Source organism: Dryobates pubescens, chromosome 17 (assembly GCF_014839835.1).
Source record: "Dryobates pubescens isolate bDryPub1 chromosome 17, bDryPub1.pri, whole genome shotgun sequence".
Lineage (NCBI taxonomy): Eukaryota > Metazoa > Chordata > Aves > Piciformes > Picidae > Dryobates > Dryobates pubescens.
The window spans coordinates 8,684,889-8,704,974 of NC_071628.1; the positions used below are offsets into that span (position 1 = coordinate 8,684,889).

The 20,086-nt window shown below is 43.0% G+C and overlaps 1 protein-coding gene across 1 annotated transcript in view; it reads left to right on the forward strand.

Moving 5' to 3' along the window:
* Positions 1-911: 911 nt before the first annotated feature.
* Positions 912-20,086, forward strand: part of SMAD3 (SMAD family member 3) — an 85,643-nt gene continuing 66,468 nt past the window's right edge. The window contains exon 1 of the mRNA XM_009903876.2: positions 912-1,503. Coding sequence (XP_009902178.1) covers positions 1,298-1,503 — 206 coding nt within the window. The 5' untranslated portion in view covers positions 912-1,297. The remainder of the gene's footprint in view (positions 1,504-20,086) is intronic.

The window sequence follows — 20,086 nt, forward strand, 5'->3', positions numbered from 1 at the left end:
GTTCTTTTTAGGGCCTGGGCATCCTTTCAGCATGGAGGGGGCGATGCTAGAGACTGGTGAGTGTGACAGCCTAGTCTGCCCAGTGATGGAAAGTGAGAAACTGGAAATTTACCTGGATGCCACCCTGACTCAGCCAGACCCAAAGTATCTCTACAAAACACCTAGATCTGAACAAACTGCTGTCCTCTGACAAAAATGTTCCGTCTGAGAATTTCTGACCAGGTCTGGTAGTAAACATCTCCAAGGTGTCATTTGTGCCTGATACAGGGTAAAAATTATTTGGGTACGTGGTACTTGGGGTGGAAAGATGAGGGAATGGAATAGTAAATTAGAGGGGCTGAAACAAAAGCTGCCGATTGTCTGAGCCAGACTGACCAAGTTGTGTTCGGCTATCTCTGTGTAGACACACACCTCTCCACAGAGGAGCCAGCCATGGTGGGGAGCACATCCATCCCACCCTGCCCCAGGACACTGATTTTTGCTGCCTTCCTCTCGATGGGCTTTCTCCAGGCAGGGTTCCTGGGCTTTTATGGCCAGGCTGACCCACCTGTGTGCCCATGGCCCTGAGCAGGACAGAGCCATCTCCCCAGCGGCTCTCCACGCTGTGGGTAGGCCAAGGGGCCGCAGCAGAGCCCCCGCGGGGTGGGGATGCTTCTTCCCTCCGCGGCGGCCCTGAAGGGACCTTTCTGCCCTGCACTCTCAGGGGGCTCACGGAAGGAAAGCCATGAGCTCCGTACGCCGCTGAGGGAAGGAGGGAGAGAGCGAGCGCTGTCCCGCCCGGGGGCCTCTGCCGGGAGTGTGGGGGTTGTCGACGGAGGGTAGAGGCGGGGGGGGGGGGGGGGGAAGCGGAGTTCCCAGCGGGCTGGCCGCCTCCCCGCCCTCCCTCGGCGGCGTGAGTGAGCGTGTTTGGGAGGGAAGGAGGGGGTGGAAGCCGGGCCGGGGCGGCCAGCAGGCAATTTGCATGAGAGACAGACTGGGAATGAGCTGGAGTGGGCGCCTCTCCGCGCACACAGAGCGGGGCAGGAGGGGGAGGAGGGAGCTACCGCCGCCGCCGGGGAGAGGCGGCGAACTCCGGGCAAAGTTTGGTGCCGCGGGCCCGAGGCGCTGAGGCACCGGCGGGGCGGGTGAACGGAGCGGAGCTGAGCCAGGCCAAACCAGGCCAGCGGGGCCGGGCTTTGTGCTGCCCGCGGCGCGGCGGGGCCTGCGCGGAGCGGAGCGAAGCAGCGCGGAGCGGAGCGGGGGGCGGCGAGCGCGGAGCCAGCGGTGGGGCGCTGCCGGCCCTGCCGGGCGAGCCAGCATGTCCTCCATCCTGCCTTTCACTCCTCCCATCGTCAAGCGGCTCCTGGGCTGGAAGAAAGGGGAGCAGAACGGGCAGGAGGAGAAATGGTGCGAGAAAGCGGTGAAGAGCCTGGTGAAGAAGCTGAAGAAGACGGGGCAGCTGGACGAGCTGGAGAAAGCGATCACCACGCAGAACATCAACACCAAGTGCATCACCATCCCCAGGTAGAGAGGGGCTTCACGGTGGTGGTGAGGATGGTGGGGCGCACGCAAAACTAGGGGCACCCCTCGCCGGCCACAGCAACCCCTAGCCCCGTTCCCCCCTGCGGGGAGATGTCGCGGCGGGCGGGTGCGGCAGTGGGGCCCCTACCCGGGGTGGGTACGAAGGTGCTCGGAGGCCCTTCGGTAGCAGCTTTCTCCCCAGGGATTCGGCGTGCTCTTGGCGCAGGCTGGTAGAGAGGGTTTGTTTTGCTTTCCAGCCCCGCCGCGCTTCGTTGCGGGGTTGGTTCTCTCCTGCATGCTCTGCTCTGGCTCTATATATAGTTTGAGGGGGGGAAAAAAAAAGATATAACTGGCTGCAGAACTGGATCCCTGTCTAGTAATAAGAGGGGAATGGAAGGGAGAAAACATGTCTCCAGCCGAGATTAAAAAAAAAAAGAAAAAAGAAAAAGTTGGAAGCACTGTGGATTAGAGTTATTGTGGATACTCATTGTCAAAAGTTTCAGCCTGTTCTCTGGTGCTGTTATATTCAGGTTTCCTCGCGATTAATGTATCAGGGAAACGGTTTTTGCTCGGGGTTGCTTGGTTTCTTCCATATTAGCTCGGCGGATATTACTCCGAAGAGGTGATTTTGGAGCCTTGCTGTGCATATGTTTTCAAATCACTTGTTAAAATCGGGAATGCAAATGAAACAGCTGAAGGGAATTGTTTGGAGTTAAAAAATAATAATAAAAAAGCCCCAACAAACAAAAAAGGCAGCCGTGGGAGGAGGATCAGAACTGATTCCCCCCCACCCCCCACCCCCCTCTCATTTTTGGACGAATTTTCTTTTGCAGCCAATCCATGTCTGATCCATGAAACCATTATAAATCATAAACGAAAGTGGATCTAAGTATCCCGTCTAAAAAAAAAATGTTCCAAGTAACTTTCAAATACCTCCCCAAAAGTGTTTTATTGCTGAAGATCTGTTGGTTTCTCTGAGCTCAGCCAGATGACTTCAGAGTCTGTTACTGATTGTCGTGTGAGGGTACTTTTTTTTTTTAAAAAACTTTTTTTTTTTTTCTCCTTCTTAAACCAAGGCCAAAGTTCATCCCAAATATTTGAATGCTGCATAATTGTATGCTTCTGCGTGAGAAGATATCTGTGTGTTTGTGTGTATTCATGCTTCTCTCTCTCGCACAAACAAATGTATGCTTTCTTGGTTGTCAGAATGATTTAATATGCAGTAGCTAACACAAAGCAGCATCTGTTGCATGAAAAAAAGTGAGGCAAGTAGCTTGGAAATGTGGATGTTTAGAACTTCTCAAATTTTCTACACCAACATCTATAGTAGTTGTGGGGTTTTGTTTTTGTTTTGGTTTGTGGGTTGGTTTTGTTTGTTGGTTTTTTTTTAAGGAAAAGTCGTCCCCTTTTTTATCTTTTTTTTTTTTCTTTTCCTTTTTCTTTTTGTGGTGAATGACTGTGGCTAAGATTTTGGCCAGCAATGCAAATAGACCTCTCAGCCTTTGTTATTGAGTTACTCTGGCTTTGCCTAGCTGAAGCAGAAATCAAAACCTGTAGAGCTACTGCCCCATACAAACGCCTTAAAACCTGTATTTTTAATTTCTTGGTAAGCCGTGTGCTTTCCACAGAGATAATGCTCTCTTTAAACCACTTCCCTGAAATACTTAACCATTTCAAAAGGAGAAAACGACTTGAGCAGCCTTGCTGATAGGACCTGGATGATGTGTCTAGCAGCTGTTGACCTGTTAGGGAGAGTGAAGCCTCTTGATACATCTTTTACCTAGTAACGGGGTGGTTTAGATAAGGAGGTTTTGGTATTTTGTGATTCAAAGGAAGCAAAAAAAAAGTGGGTGGAGTACAATGTTTTAATTTATTAAAATAATTGAAAAGTTTGAAAATAAGTAACAACAGAAGAAGGTATCACCAGTCAGATACCACCAGTCATCAACGTTGCCACCTCTAGAAATTGTCTTGGCTGTTCCCACAGTGCAGAAGTGAATCTTTCTCCTAGAGGGCATCTGTACAGAAATGAAAACGTTTAAAACATTATGGAATTTAAAACATTGAAAATTGCTCTCTTATGACACATAGAGTCTGGGTCCTGCAGATCTTAAACTTTGTTTTGGAGGAAGTGGTATTTTGGTGGTAGCTCCTTGTGCCTGGGCACTAGTTTTTAGACATGACACTTCATATGTACTTTTATTATTGTTTAGTGTGCATACTATGAAACTCCAGATGAGCATGGTTAGGTTAATCTGGGCTGGACTTCCTGCAGCAGTTTATATGTGGGTTTGGTAAATGGCTTGGAAATGGGAAACATCTTATCTAGCAGTCAGTGAAACTGTAACCAGGCCTTGTGATTTTAAGAGCTATGTCTTTCTGGACTGCACTGTTTGTCCTAATGTGTCTGTGAATCTGATTATCATGTCATGTGAAATTAGTGTTTGCAAGATAATTTAAGTCTGAATTTAATTTGATTGTGGGTTTGGTTTTGTTTGGGGTTTTGTTGTTGTTTGTTTGTTATAATTTTCTTTTAATAATTCTACATATGTCCTTTTACTATTTAGTCAAATAAGTGTGTTGAGAAGGAAAAAGTGGGGGAAAAACCATCATTAAGGATTAGCTCATGTTGTGCATTGTCTGTAATGCATCAGTAGACTGAATTACAGTGGAGCTATGCCAGTGATGACTCTAGCCCAGCAGGAGCAGGGTAAGTCCAAAATTAGCTGTTGTATCCATGAGACCAAGCAAGTTTCAGATGTAAGAGTGCTTGAGCTTTGCAGAAACATTACTGGTGGGAATAAGGGCTACCCTGCAAATTCCTGTAGTGATCAGGTGGGATTGCTTTAAAAAAGAACAAGAAAATAATTCATGTTTGCTGTAGGGCTAAGGAATGCCAAATGTATTCCTGCTGTCACTTGTATCTGCTTGGAACTGAAAGCACATCCTACATTTTTATCTCCTGGTAGATTATTAAGCAATGATAGTTTATTTACTTATGTATTTGTTCAGCATGCATTACTTTTCCAAGGACTCCATATGTAAGATGACATGACAGACACCTCAGGCCTAGGTTTTCTGTAGGAAATCCCTGTGGCAGACAATAGAAGGTTGGAGAGACCTTCAAGGATTTCAGTGTAATGCTCTGCTGGCAGGATTTTTCCTTTCCCCTTCCTGCACCCCCCCCCCCCCCCTTTTTTTTTTTCCCCTCCTGCTGGAGAAGGAAGTAATTTCCACCTGAGAAACCTACCAGTCTCAGACCATCTGATTGTTTCTTGTGTCCAGTTACTGATGCTGGACCTTTAAAAGTCATCAAGTCCAACCCACTGCAGAGACATCTACAACTAGAGCAGGTTCCTCAGAGCCCCAAGCAACCTGACCTGGAATGTTTCCTGGATGGGGCATCTCCCACCTTTCTGGGCATCCTGAGGTAGGTAGCACAGCCAGGGGGTTGAGTTCATGGCTCTCTGCTTTGCTCTGTGAGCAGCCTTAGGTCTACTCCAGCTGCTATCAGATTTTTTTTTTTTAGGTTTTCATGGCTTTATTTGCTTCTAAGACCAAACTATGATAAGTGTGAAATCTGATGGCAGGAAAGGCTGCACACCTGCAGTACTCCATGGACTTCATCCTTGGAAGGAGAGCAGTGAGCTTCTAATTCTAATCCTGATCTGAAGAGAGGCTGTACTGTGCCCCTGACAAACTGTCAGCATTTTGCCCTAGAAATAAAGCATGTTAGGCTGAACTGTGATGAATTTTTAACTCTTAACCTATATAAGACTTGAGTTGCAGAAGCCAGAAGCATGTGATGAGCACTTAGTAAATTCTGAGGGCTATGCAATTTTGCTAATGTGGAATGAGATAGTAAATGCTTTGTTTCAAGAGCTTTAGTGATGCTACATGTATTAAGACATGAATCTCATGACATTTTGTAATATATTTTCATATGTATATTTTTCTTCTGAATCTATTATTGTAGTGATTACTTCTTTTTTGGTACCATCAGTAGTTTTAAGGGAGCCAGGGTTCCTGCATGTAAGGAACTCCTTTTAAGTGGTGGGTTTTTTTTTAATTTAGAAAATAGTTTGGAAGAGAGGTGGGTGTTGTTTCTTGAGGAACTCATCTGATAAGGCTAGAATGTACCAACTGACATGGAAACATATTACATTTGCTTTTTACAAACAGCTGAACAAGGTTTTCCTCAAACAATTTGCATTTCGGTGGGGAAGACCGGGAATAATAAGTGATCTGAGGAACTTCTTGGATGTGACCACACCTTCTCTTGTGTTGGTAGTTGACCACATAATGTTCACTGGAATTGACTGTGTTCCTAGGATTGCCTTGACACCAGGAAAATAGGAAAACTGTAAATAAAGTGGCAGGGGCTGTCTGCAAGACCCTGAAGTAAGTTCTTCTGAAGCTGGTGCTAGTCCGATCTCAGTAATGAGCAAAGGGCCAGAGTTTTGGGTGTCCATGGGCAAATCTGTATGGTTTTTAATACCAGCTTTAAACTACCTGGTTTTAATTTGGCCTGTTTCCATATGTGAGCAGCTTTAATATTACATAGACCAATTGAAGAGTATTTACACTTAGACTGGGACAGTGGTGGAGCACTGGAGGTGGTCACAGTCCAGTCTGTGTGCAAACCCAGTCTAGCTGCCATTATACTTTGTTAGCTTCTTGTTGCTGGTAATTTTACTGCTGCAAAACTCTCTCCACTAACCTATGTACTGACCTAGCTTTATGGGCAGGTTTTTACAGCCCTGTCCTAACCTTTGTGCTGCCACAACTAGTTTAGCAGCAGCAGTGATAGCTGCAGGGTAGACGCTGCTTTACAAGTCTGTTTGTAACTAGCTTTTGTGGCCTTAGTGTGACTTTGCAGATCAGGTCTAAAGGTGAAAACATGTTAAGTGTACACAGGCCCTTATTCAGGGGTGCTTTCTGCCTGCAGTCACACTTGCCCAGTAGTACCTTTCTCATCTTAGAATGATTTTGTTTTGAAAAGACCTTTAAGATCATTGAGTCCAACTGTTATCTTACTCTACCAAGTCTGGGGCTAAACCAAGTCCCTCATCTTTGTCTTTTAAATACCTCCAGGAAAGGAGATTCAACCACCTCCATGGGGAGTCTCTTTCAGTGTTTGAGAACTGTTTCAGTGAAGGTTTCATCTAATATGCAACCTCAGCCTCCCTGGTGCAATTAGAGGCATTTCCTCTCTATCACTTGTTAATAGAGAGGAGACTGACCCCCACCATGCTCCAACCTCTCTCCTCTCAGGAACTTGCAGGAAGCCAGAGGGTCTCCTCTCAGCCTCTTTTTCTCCAGGCTGGACAACCCCAGTTCCTTCAGCTGTTCCTTACAAGACTTGTGCTCTAGACCCTTCATCAGCTTTGTTGCCCTTCATGGACCAGCTTCAGCCCCTCAACGTCCTTCTTGGAGTGAGGGGCCCAAAACTGATCCCAGTGTAGTCCCACTGGTGAGGCATGGCTTCACCAGTGCTGACTACAGGGGAACAATAACTCCCCTGATCCTGCTGGTCACACTACCTTCGTCCTTATCATATTTTTAAAAGTTAAACTCCCCTCTCTGAGCACAAAGTTTTCTGCTCCCCACTTCCCCTCCAAATTCTTCCCCTTACCTTGCATTACAGTGATTGGTCCCTTGTAGTAGCCTGGATAATAGCACTCTAGCCTACTTCTAGTCCACATTGTGCTGTTCTTAGAGCACTACGTTAAGCTAAAGCAGTAATGTTGCTACAACCAGTTAGGGAGTGATTACACATTCAGCTGTGTTAGCAGAGATAAAGAAACTGGAGAAAGGAGGGAGGTCAGGGGAGAAACCATCATGCAGCACTGTAACCCCTTCCCTCAAAGTAATTACTGGAATAGTGCATCAGACTCAGCCCACAGTCAGATGTCTTCTCAAACTGTGATCTCTTTCAGGAGCAAATATAATTCAGACATTTTTGTCAATAGATATTCATCTTTTTTTCTTTTTTCCTAGAGATATGCAGGCCAGCTGACCTTTTGGATTAAAAACTGGTGGTAAAAGTCCTTTTGACTTGAAAGACCACACAACAATGTTTATACAGAACATTGATGGGCTAAAGGGAAACAAAAATGTATTTTACTTTTTGCTGAGATGTTTTCAAATATTCATCTCTCTGCCTTTTTTTTTTCCCCTTCTCTCCTTTTAAGAGACTAAAATATTTAAAATAGCTGCTGTAAGGGGGGTCATAAGATTCTCATTACATTGTGTAGTAAGTAAGTGTTGAATCTTTGTGAAACAAAAGTGCTTAAAATGGTTGCATAACTTCTATAGTACTAGCAAAAGACCCTGAACATTGCAGTCATTTAAATATAATGAGAAATAAATGCAAAAAATTGATGAAATCAAGAAATCCACACTGTATGGGATTATCACATCAGGGATCCAATTAAAGTGAGTTCTTCTAATAAATATTGGTTTAATAATATAAACTTGTGATTGCTATATTATTGCAACCAAAATAAAATTAACAAGATTTAATGGACTGAGCAGCCATTAATTTTCACTTGTTAATTTATTAGGAGCTTCTAATGTTGTTAGATGCACCATAATGCCATTATCCTGCCTGAACTACTTTAGGAAATAAATAGGACCAAATAGTGCTTGAATTAAATTGAAATCAGGTTTTATTCCCAAATTATCTTCTTCTCTCTCTCTTTTTCTTTCCAATTTTTATTTTAGTATTATCTTCTTCTGGCTTTCCTCTGTTAAGTGCAATTAAATTTTCAGGGATGGGATGCAGCACTCTTCCAGTAAAGCTTATGAATAGTCCTAATTAACTTCTGTCCTTGTCTGCCTTGATGTGCTGTGTAAAAAGCTTTTTCCAGTCCAAAGCTGATTGTGTTGATTGGCAGTGAAGAGAGCAGACAGGAGCAAGGGGAATAAAGACAGGGCAGAGGTTCTTGTCCAGACACTCCAGTTCTGGTAGGCTGACTTCACCAAGCTTAGCAAATGTTTGCTAATTACATTTAGTTACATGTGACTTGAGTCCAAACATAAAGGCAAGGAAGTTGTTAATAATTGGGCTCTTGTGCACGTCCATGGTAGCCCAACTTTTCCGTGTAACTGAAGAGACAATAATGTGTCAATTGTTGCAGTTCATACTTCTTTTAAAGATGTTTTGAAGCCTCTTAGACCTGATCCTCGTTTGCTCACCCATCTCTTTACCATCACTGTCAGAACGGTGGGACTTGCCCTTAGGCAAACAGCAACGCTTATTGCTACTGGTACTGTGGCTCTGTATAAACAGAATAATAAAGCTAGAGCTCTTTCTTTCTGTTTAAAGGCTTTGTCCTTCAGAAGCAGAGGTCACAAATGTGAGCAGGAATAAACTACTTGTGCATGGTAATAGGAGCCCTGCTAAAAAAACAAAACAACCCAACCCCAACAAAACAAACTAAACCAACCGACCAACCAAAATCCAAACCCCACATCAAGACAGAAAAAGGGTAACCCTTCTCTTCAGAAGAGCCTAAGCAGGTAAGAAATAACACCCTGCTTTTTAAAGAATGGCCTAGGAATTGTGTGAGCTCCAGAAGAGGGAATGTTTGTTGTCAGCTAGGAAGGCTTTTCAACCTGAGCTGCTGTAGCTATGCTGCTTTGGGTATCCAAATTTGCTCCCTTAGTGACTGGGTAAGTTTCTCTATACTACATGGCTGTGTGTGGTGTGAACAGACTTTAGGCTGTTCAGAATTAGTAGGTCAGGAAATCTGTACTGAAGGAAGTATTGAACCACCATTCCTTTCTCTGCAGTGGAGAATCTCCACATGATTGCTAATACTGGCTTTGCTCACATCAAACTCTTCAGAAGCAGCAGCTCAGTGGGTAGGAGCAGCATTAGGGAGAGAACACAAGGAAATAGAGGGAGAAAATGGTAGTTGTTCCTTGATTGTTCAACCTCCTTTGTGTTTCAAGTCATGCTTTTCCATGAGGAGCCCATTTAATTGCATTTTTAAAGTATTTGGAGCTGCTATTGATGTGAAAGACATGATATGGTAAATCTCGTGAAAGAACTTGATTCTGATCCAGTAAACTTACCTGTTAGAACCTGTGTGACTCTAGAAAGGGTGATCTTGATTACTTGTCACTATAAATCCCTTTACAGCTCGTTTGCTGTTCAGAGCTTGAGTTTATGAGGGCAAAGAAGCTGCATGTTTGAGGTGGCATGTCTGGGCTCTCTGTGTGTTCCCTTCTCCTGCACACCCACCACCGACGGGCCCTGTGCCTGACCCCATGAACAGGAGTATCTGCTTTTTGATCTCCAGAGGAATGTACATCAGTTTATGAAAAGTGAGCTGTGGTGAATCCTGGAGAGAAAACTGCAGGGACCAAAGTGTCAGGAGAGTTACCTGTCTGGGGCCCTTGCTTCCTCCAGTCTTTGGGGTCCTCAGGAAAGAGAGTCTCAGGATGAAGTTTTTAGGTGGACCATCCTTGGCTCACTTTGTAATTTGTAGTTATCTAATCTGGAAATTTGACCATGCTTTTGCTTACAAAATATGCCATAGAAAAGGTGCAAGATGATCTTTGAATTGGTGATGTTCATTGACCATAACACAGTCCTTTCAAATAAAAAACCCCAATGAAGTCAGAACAGAAATTTCCTCCTTTGTGGTGAAGCTGCAGCCAGCAGTGGTTGAATGATGGGTGCTGATAGTGGCTCTTCTTCTTCACAACAAAAGAGGAAAAACTTTGTCCTTCCTGTTCTAGTTTCTTGAACAGGAAAAGAGAAATTCACTTACTCTTCACAGATGTAGAACAGTTAAAGTTCACAGAAATATTTGGCTTAGTAGAAGACAGCTGTGGAACATGAGAATGCCTCTTTGTTTTTGTGTTGAATGTGCAACTGTTGTTGCTTTACTTAACAGCTAAAGAAAACTTCCCTCTCCCCCCCCTCCCCCCACCAAAACCAAAAAAATTCCTTTCCCTCCCTAACTGGATTGTAAGTGTTGCTGTGTGGGAAGACAAAGACCCAACTACCAGCACCTTCCATTTTGTTGTAGTCGGAGAGACCAGATGCGGTTTTCTTTTCATAGAGATACAAAACTGTGGTTTCCATACATGTGGGACTGTACAGAAAGGTCCTTTTCTTCTTATTGTATGTTGAGCAAATTGGTGTTCCCCTTGAGTTGGGTGCATAGCCAATTTGTAGCACACGTGGAACAGTATCTGCAAAAGAGGATCAGTGTTCAAAAAGCACTCTTTGCCTCAGAGAAAGGCTAATAAGCAGCTGGAGTCTGAGTCTTTTCCCACTCCTTTTGCATTTGTGTAATTACGTGAATTTCAGTAAATTTACTTCTGATTTACATGGAAGTGAAAGGAGAATCAGGCCAGCACAAGAAAGCAGTGAACTGCAAATGGAGGGTAGAGCTGTTTGTGGGTTGAAGATTGCTCTTTTTTTTTTTGCTTTTGAACTCTGGGCTTTTGGGGCTTCTGTGGATTCTTCTTTGCGGGACTTGAAGCCTGCCCAGCAGAGCCTGTGAGACCCACTCCAGTCCCATGAAGACTAGGCATCACCCTGGGCTGGAAATCTGGCAGGAAGCCAGGCAGGATTTAGCTGGAAGTTTGTTGAAAATGATACTTGTCTGCAATGTATTTAATTTTCAGCAGAGTTCTTGCTCAAGTTTCATTGAGGGTTTTCTGATGGGCTTGGCAGAGGCCCTCCTTGGTAGCTGAGATACCACTGGCACTGGGTTTGGCATTGACAGTGGCTCCTGATCCTGTGCAGAAGGCAGCATTTGGCTGTTCTCACTGTGGATTTTTCTTTTTTTTTCTTTTTTTTTTTGCATACCACTGGTGAAGCCCTTAGAATGTGCTTCTCCCTGAGCCCCCCTTCCCACCTCCCCTGCAATACAGCTACACAAATACAGGAAGGAGTAAGGTTTCCTCTTGCCTGGCCGAGATAAAGCCCACCCACAATTATGGGCCTTGAATTTAGAACAGCACAAGGTCAGCTAATAGCATCTCTCCTTGCTTTTTCTACCCATGGCCAGCAGCTTGTTGCAAGAAAGGTCTGGAACTAGAATAGTTACTAATGTTGGCCTGGAACCTTCAAGCAAAACTCCAGGAATTCTGGAGAGACCAGATTACCTTGTAAGAGTTTCTCAGGCTTGGAATGGTGAACCTTGGATAGGATTTGGCTAATCTTTCTCTATATCTGCTTCTTGGGCCTGAATTCACCTGAATTACTGACCATAAGCTTCACATAAGTCAAAATGAGTTTATTTGCCTCTTTAATGTTACTGTTTAATATTTTGTCAGTCTTCTTAGGGTCAGTGAAGTTTTTGCAGAAGATGACTCTTAGAATGGTGGAAAGAGACAACCAGCTGATTCAAGACCACTGCCTTAGAAACAAACTTTACAAACTAACTAAATATAAATAAATAAGTAAGTAGAATCACAGAATCATTTAGGTTGGAAAAGACCTTTAAGAACAAGCCCACCCCTTAACCTAGCACTGTCAGGTCACCCCTAAACCATGTCTCTCAACACCGCAGCTACATGGCTTTTCAGTCCCTTCAGGGATGGTGACTCCAGCATTTCCCTGGGCAGCCTGTTCTGGTACCTCACAACCCTTTGTGGAAATAAAAGTAGATAATCACTGTCTGATTATCAAAGCTAATAGTACTTTATAGCTGATTTCTGTCGCCAGTGAAGTCTGCTGGCAGTCTGCAAACTGTTGGGAGCTCTGCTCTGAATTAGATGCCATAAATAACTTGTGTGTAGGTAGACAGCTGATCATTGAAGCTTCTCCCCAAATCTGGTTTTGCTTGTTTGATAGAACTATAGGCTGAAAGTTCATATATGCAATTGCAGTTGCATATTTGTTTTTCCCAGTCATAACTGAATTAAGATAGGTTTTCAGTTGTGGATTGCTGCATAATGAATGTGCACTGTGGGTGGGGGAGACTGAAAACATCAGGGTTTTTCCATACCACTGTGTAACGTGGAGCAAAACCACTTTGGACCTTACCCTTAGTTACCTCTCAGATACAGCCCTTGCTTTACAAGGATGGTAGAGAATTTAATAAAAGTTGTGAAAAGCTCCTAAAATCTCCTGAAGTTCATAGAATTGTAAAATTGCATTAGAAGGGACCTTGAAGATCATCTAGTTCCAGCCCTCCTGCCATGGGCAGGGACACCTCCCACTAGCCCACGTTGCTCAAGGCTCATCCAACCTGGCCTTGAACACCTCCAGTGAGGGGGCATCCACAACCTCCCTGGTAGACTCTGTTGCAAAACCTTGCCTGTCTAAAAAGCTTTCTGTGGCTGGTCAGCATCTCCTTTGTACCGAGGAAGCAATTTTGCTTTCTGTTGCAAACTTTCTTCACAAATATGTGGGTGCTGTGTCAGTGAGAAGATCAGAATTCCGTGGATGTTTAGTGGTAAAGCTGAGCTGGATTTGCATAATATTTATCTGTTCATCTCTCCTCTGGTGCCTCCTGTACAGATGGAGTATTTTGACTGGTTGTTGCACATCATTCCATAGTGCTCTGCTACTGAGCTTCAGTCTGAAGTCTGTGAGCACAAGTCCAGAGGAAACATCATACATGTAGCCTCATGTTTTCATTTAAAGAATATTATGTAACCCTCTGTGAATTTAATGCCATCCAAATACAAAATATGAAATGAAATAAATGTGATATAATTGTGCTGTTGCTAGTGGATTTCTACAACCACAACCTACAGCAACATGAGTTGGGATAATGGAACATTTCTCTACCCATAGCTTTGCCTTTTACTGATCATTTGGCAGCCACCAATAGTGCTGGGCAGATGCCTCTCTTTGCTTTAAAACTCCTCTGCATCCAAAGACTTCTGGTGAATTGTTCTGAAATTGATGACTGAAAACTAATAGCTGGCCATCTGGCTGGAAACAACATTATTAATTAAGCTTTCTCTTCTAAATCATTTATGAGTTTGAAAGAAACGCTCTTTTCAAAGGTATTGAAGCAAGTGGAATTTGAATTCTTGCTGTGGAAAATGGTGCAATAATCTGTCTCTTCCTTGAAATTAAGGACTGAAAAGGAAAGCTTGATACCACAGTTCCTTAGATTTCCTAAGAGCAAAACAACTTCTGGATTAGTCCTTGTGTGATTTAAATGTTGCTGTCTGTGAAGGACAGCAATTAGGCTTGGATGCTGTCAGCTACTCTCATTGTAAAATAAAAACAATCTTTACTATGCAGTAGTCATTGAGTCCTTTTAAAGACCTTTCATTATTTTCATTATTTTGTGGTTTAGCACCAGACTTGGTCAATTATCTTTAAGGTCTTTGCCAATCAAAAGGATTCCGCAGCCTGTTGAAGGGCCCATGCCCTATTGAAAAGAGAGCATTTGTGACTTCTCTTTTTCTACTATAGATACTGAAGTCCTTTATATCAGATTTTTCTACCCCCTTCTGTTGATGGTGAGAGTGAAGTCCTGACAACTCACTTTAAATGGTTGCAATTCATTTGGGGCAGAGCAGCTTTTAGGGTGTAGACATCCTAAGGTCTCCTACAGTGTTCCACATACAAGAGAGAAGCGACATTACTGTTGAGAGGACATCTTCCTGTGCTCTGGATGGAAAACAGGAGTCAGACAGAAAGCTTTATACCAGTAATTCATAACATATTCATGATGTAGCACTGATTCTATTCATAAAACCAATTCTGGGTTAACTATGGGAAGAAGGCTGTAGCATTTTAGAATGACAGGCTCATGGAATGGTTTGAATTGGAAGGGTCCTTCAAAGATCATAGAATCACAGAATATGTGGGGTTGAAAGAAACCTTAAAGATCATCTAATTCCAACCTTCCTAGTACTAGACCAGGTTGCTCAAGGTCCCATCCAACTTGGCTCTGTGGAGGCTCCAAGCCTGGAAGTGTTCAACTTCTCTGGCCAGCCTGTTCCCATGCCTCATCACTCTCATGGGGAAAAATTTCTTCCTAATGCCTAATCTTAAATCAGGTTTCTTCCAGATGATGAGGCATTCATAACTTCTCTGGACAACCTCCACACAAAGAAAGTATCAAAGTGCTGATGAAACACCTCCATGGAAACTCAAGGGGCAGTGTTTCAAGATCCATATTTTCCAGACTTAGGATCCTGAGTACAACTCCTTATTGTCTTGATTTTTCCAGTGCCTTGGGGGTATCTAGAAAGTCATATTTCTGTGTCTGAGGGCCAGAAGAAACAGCTTTAATTCAAACCTGTCTGTAAGTATTGCAGTTCCCTATGATTGCACTTGGAGAATATATGTCTTAGGATATGGGAAGAGCTATGCAGCCAGTTGGATGCATGGAATGGTATACAGTCATGATGGAGAACCCTTAAGTGATGTTCTGGGTTAGAAGAATAGCTTCATGTGAACATCCCTTCCATCTCCTTCCCTTCAGCTCTCCATTTTTTGCTTATGGTGCCCACGTTGTCAAATGTTGCTGTGCCAGACACGAGTGAACCCATATCAGGAAGTCAAGGTCTTGGAAATAATGGCTTGAAATTGAGTTTTGTAAGTCACTGCTTTGCATGCCAGGCTCTACTGGGTTGAAAGCCCTGTTGAGATAGCTGCTTCTAAACAGGAATAAAAATAGACATTTGAGTGTTCTGATTTTAGAGAGAAAAAAAAGCAGCATTTATTGGATTATGATTGGCTGGTGAGTCTGAAGCAGGAGACAGTTTTATGTTACAGAGCTTCTCACTCTGCTTATTCTCTCAGTTCTTGTTCTCCCCCATTTCTTTTTTTTTTTTTTTTTTTTTTTTTTTTTTTTTTTTTTTTTCTTGTTTTTTCTCTTTCCTTGCTTTCTATTTTTAGGGTGGTATTTCAAAGTCTCTACTGGCAGGCCAGCTATTCCAGAAGAAAAGGAGAGAGGAAAGGTGGGAGGTAGAGCTAATAAGCACTAATGGTCTATTGTTAATTTGGCTTTTGAGTGCTTATGTTGAAAGTTTTATGTGTGTCCAATTTCTCTGATAGTCAATGAAAGATCTGCTTGCACTTGAAGCCATTGATGACATGCTTTATGACAGCCTTTGTGCACTTCAGTAGAAGAGGGGAAAAGTAGGAGGTTTAGGACTGGAGAGAGGCCATTAGAAGTCTCAGGACAGTTCTTTGTGCATGTTTTATATGTGTGTGTGTGTGTGTATATATATTTAGTGTGTGTATGTATATTTATTTTTTAAGAAGTATATGTATATGAATAAAAAGTTGTGTCCAGTACAGCTAGCTTCAAGTAGAAACGAGTATTTTAATTAACCATTCTATGGTTTAATGAACCATTCTACAGAGGGGGAAAAAAAAATTAAGAAAATTTTGTGACTTCATTAAAAAAGATGTTAATGGTCTATTAACACTTGAACAGGAGATGAATTGCCCTTGTTTAGTATGTACATGTGGCTCCATAATGGGTTTCCAGTCAGCTCTGATGCTGATCAGAGCCTTGATTTGCTTAAAGGGCATAAAACAGGGAGGGGGAATTCCACAGGGATGGAGTAGCTAGTGCATATGGATGTGGAATCTTTCTGTCCCTCCTGGTGAAAGGGCAGTAGTGCTGCATGGTCCTGATGAAGCTTCCATGAGATGCAGCTGGTCATCGGCTCTGCCAGTTTGTGACTTGTGCTTTCCTGTTGTGTGCTTTTCATTGCTTAGAGATTGGGGGGTGTTGATTGTTTGGGTTTTTTTGTTTCAATATTTACTTCTTCCTTTCTTATGCTGTTTCTGGGAACCTCAAACCAGGAAAAGGTGGTGAGGATGACAAAGAAATGAACAACAATGATCTTTGTAATGAAAGCAAAAGGCATTACTTAGTGTGGCAATGTGTACACCAATCCAGGCATCAGTTTTCTTGGTTTTGAAGCCTGAGTGGGGTTTGATTTTTTGTTCTTAGTTCACTAAGTCATTTTTTCTTTTTCTTCTCACTTAGGTGACCTCAGGGCTGTCATTTTTGCATGTGCAGAGCAGCTCTGAATTTACATCACTGTGAGAGAGTAACTGGGGAAGCGTAAAAGCCTTTGTCACATTCTTGCTTTAGAATCCTATCTTCATTTTTTAAATCATCCTGTTTCACCCTTAATTTTGGTTTGCAGTCCCTGTGCTACTTGGAGCTATGAAGAATATTTTTCTAGGTTCATTTGAGGGTTGTGTTGTCAAAAGCTGGCTGAAAGTTGGTCCAGTGTGACTGCATATGTAATGCATTGCTATAAATTAAATCACTGAAGAATTATTTTTAGAAGACAAGGATTATTTCAAAACACAGGCCATAACTTTTCTACCAGTGATCCAGTAAATTATTCCTGTTGGTTAAAAACTGCACCTCATGTTGAGTTGGCTCCAATGCTGGTTTGCAGGAATTTTGTTAATTTATTTTAATTTACAGCTGGGGAGGTTGTTACCCAAAGGGATTTGGCCCCCTTAGCGTAAACAGGAGACACACATGGAATCATAGAATCATAAAATGGTAGGGATTGGAAGGGACCTCTGGAGATGGAGTCCAACCCCCCTGACAAAGCAGAGTCACCTAGGGCAGGTCACACAGAAATGCATCCAGACAGGTCTTGTAGAATCTCCTTCTCTAGAGACTTCCAACCTCTCAGAGAATCATCTCCTCATAGATTTGTTGTGGTTGGAAAAGACCTTTAAGATCATCAAGTCATACTCAGTTTAAAATGTCAAGTCTGGTGCTAAACCATGTCCCTCAGCACTACATCTCTCTGTTTTTTAAACTCCTCCAGGGGTGAGGATTCAGCTGTTTCCCTGAGGTGCCTCTTCCAGCATGAAAGAAACTTTCACTGAAAGGGTTTTCAGATATCCAGTCTAAACCTCCTCTGGTGCAACAGCAGGCCAATTCCTCTTGTCCTATCACTTGTTCTTTAAGAGAAGAGACCAGGCCCTGTTTGGCTCTGACCTCCTTTCAGGGAATTGTAGAGTGTGACATGGTTTCCCCTCACAGCCTCCTTTTCTCCAGGCAATCCCAGTTCCCTCAGCCTCTCCTTATGTCTCTCGCTTCACAAAAGCTGATGTGCTTAGTTTGTTTTGTGGATATCATGGGGATCAAAAGCTGATGCTTCACCCAGAGTTGGCAGTCCTTTGGGAATGCAGTATGAAGGCATGCTCACAGGATACCCTTCCTCTGGTTTTGTTTTGTGGTGTTATCTCCTAGCACAAAAGGCTGGAGGAGGAGTAAGCAAGTGAAGCGTTTAAAATCTGCTTGTGTTTATATCTACTGTGGTAGCTTACAGGGGATGAAGAATTGGTGACTGACAAAACTATGTTCATCAGTAGCAGGATGGATGAAAGCTGCTCATGTAGCCTTTTATTTTAGGAAATTCTAAATGCATTTTCCACAGGCTGAAGAAGTTGAAAGCCACTGGCAATGCTTGTGCTAGGCTGGCAGATTGATCCAAGCCAGCTTGTTGTAGCAAGCAGCATTATGTTGGTGGAAGTTGAGATAGCAATAACCCCCACTTCTATTTGTCACTAATTTACTGCCTTGTACTTTAACCCCAAATATTTTCATAAGATGCCAATAAATGGCAGAGTGGATTTGGACAGAGCAGACGTCTCAGGCTATGCTTCTGTGTCTTGTTAATGTCATTTGGAAGCCAAGTTAATGTTAAGAGAAATGACAACTCCAAATTGTCTCATTTCCCTTTACTTTTATGCTGTCATATCTCTACATATTATGATAATGATACATCAGTAGCACAATTTTATTTATGGTTTCCACTTCTACAAGCATACTTCTTGTTACCTACAAACCACTGCAGGAATATTACTCACTGGGTAAACCACTTGACTTTGAAGAATGTGACTATGATGAAGTGTTTTGTTTTCTCACATCCCACACCAGTGACTGGTGGTTTCTTGTCACTGTTGCTACCAGGGACTGTTCAATACAAGTTTGTGGCTTTACTAGCAAATAGGTATGTGGTGATTCCTCGGTGATCAGGCATCTAACCACATGCAAGGCCATTACAGGGGGCCCATTTGTTAACTGTGCTTACAAAGTGCCTCAGAAGTGACTAGCACTGAAGATGCAGACTCCTTATGTCTTTTGATGTCCCCTTCAAAGAAAAGACTAAATCATGTCTCATTGTGTAAAGTAAATAGCCTGTTAGTGGTCACAGGCCACTAATGAAGAACTTGAGCTCTTGAGATATCTTTAGTCTGGTGCAGGGTTGAAAGCGTTTCACAGCTGGAGCAAGGTGTTACAACAAAGCGGTGTGGGTGCGGAACTGTCTGGGCGTGTGGAACGTGAGCAGTGTGTGACCCTTGTGCAACAAATAAATGAGCAGCCGTTGAAATACTCCATCTCCTTAACCGAGCCTGGCCCTCTGCAATTCGAACATTTGGCACAGAGATAGTCTGTTTGTACAAGAGGCAACATTACCTAGCAGTTGCCTAATCTACCCATGTGCAATAATTTGCTACCCAGATATTTTGGGTCCTGCAGATGTGAAGTGTTAGGATTTTATGGGACTCCTTACTTCATTGAAAATCAACTATATCATCATGGTGGATTTTGTCAGAGATGAGAGTCAGAGGATTTGTCAGAGATTGGTTCTGGTTTCAGAATGTGGATGTGTAAATGTCAGCGACAGGAGTTGTGCTTGAATAAAAATACTTTTTGTGAAATCTTTTCCCTTCAAGTTACATGAAAAGCATCATCTATAATTTTAAGATACTGTTCCCATCAAGTGGTGGTGTCCATGTGCTTCTCTCATCAATGTGGCATTACTTTCCTTGTCTTTTTGCCTTAGTTGAAGCCCTTCATGAGATTATTTCAGCTCAAACCTCTCATTCTCTGACATTTGGTCTCTTCCTCTGCGGTGCACTAGTGATACTTAAAGTGATAGATCAGCACCTAATAAAAGTGGGATTATCTCTAAGCTGAAAGCAAGTAGAAAAAGCCTGCTGTGGAAATGACAGGGTTGGCTTGTCCTGACTTATGCTTGTAGTGTGTTTCAGGTCAATAAACAGCAAGGTGAGGGTCTTCAGAGGAATTTGTCAGTATTTTTCACTACTTGCAAGCTATTTAGACTTTGGCTGTTCACAGTGTTCTGATGATCTCTCTCCAGTCATGCAAATATCACAAGCTGTTCAACTTGTTCATTTATTCTGTTGGAAAGACAGAGGAGAAAAACAGCCTTGACTTGCACCCTGGAGGGACACTATGCAAAACCAGTCTAAGGTTTCTGGGGTGGGAGCTGTGGAGTTCTCTATTCTTCTGTTGCTTATACTTTGCTTTCTGCCATCTCTCAGCAAATAATGAATAACAGTAATAGTATGCTGCGAGACATGAAATCTGGAAGTGTTTATTACAGTGTGTGTGTGAACCACAGTCCTCACCAGAACTTATTTTCTCACGGACTGGTCTAGTAACTGCCCTAGGGGAAGAAGCTTACAGCTATCTTCATAATAAGGTCTCAAAGACTCTGGTATTCCTGCTTCCCAGGTTTCCTGTGCTTAGCAATTACTGTCCACTCTTCAATCAAGATCTGTCTCTGTCTTCTGTTCCTAACAAAGGAGTCTGCCTGCTGTATCAAACACGTTGCTGTTTGTGTGTGG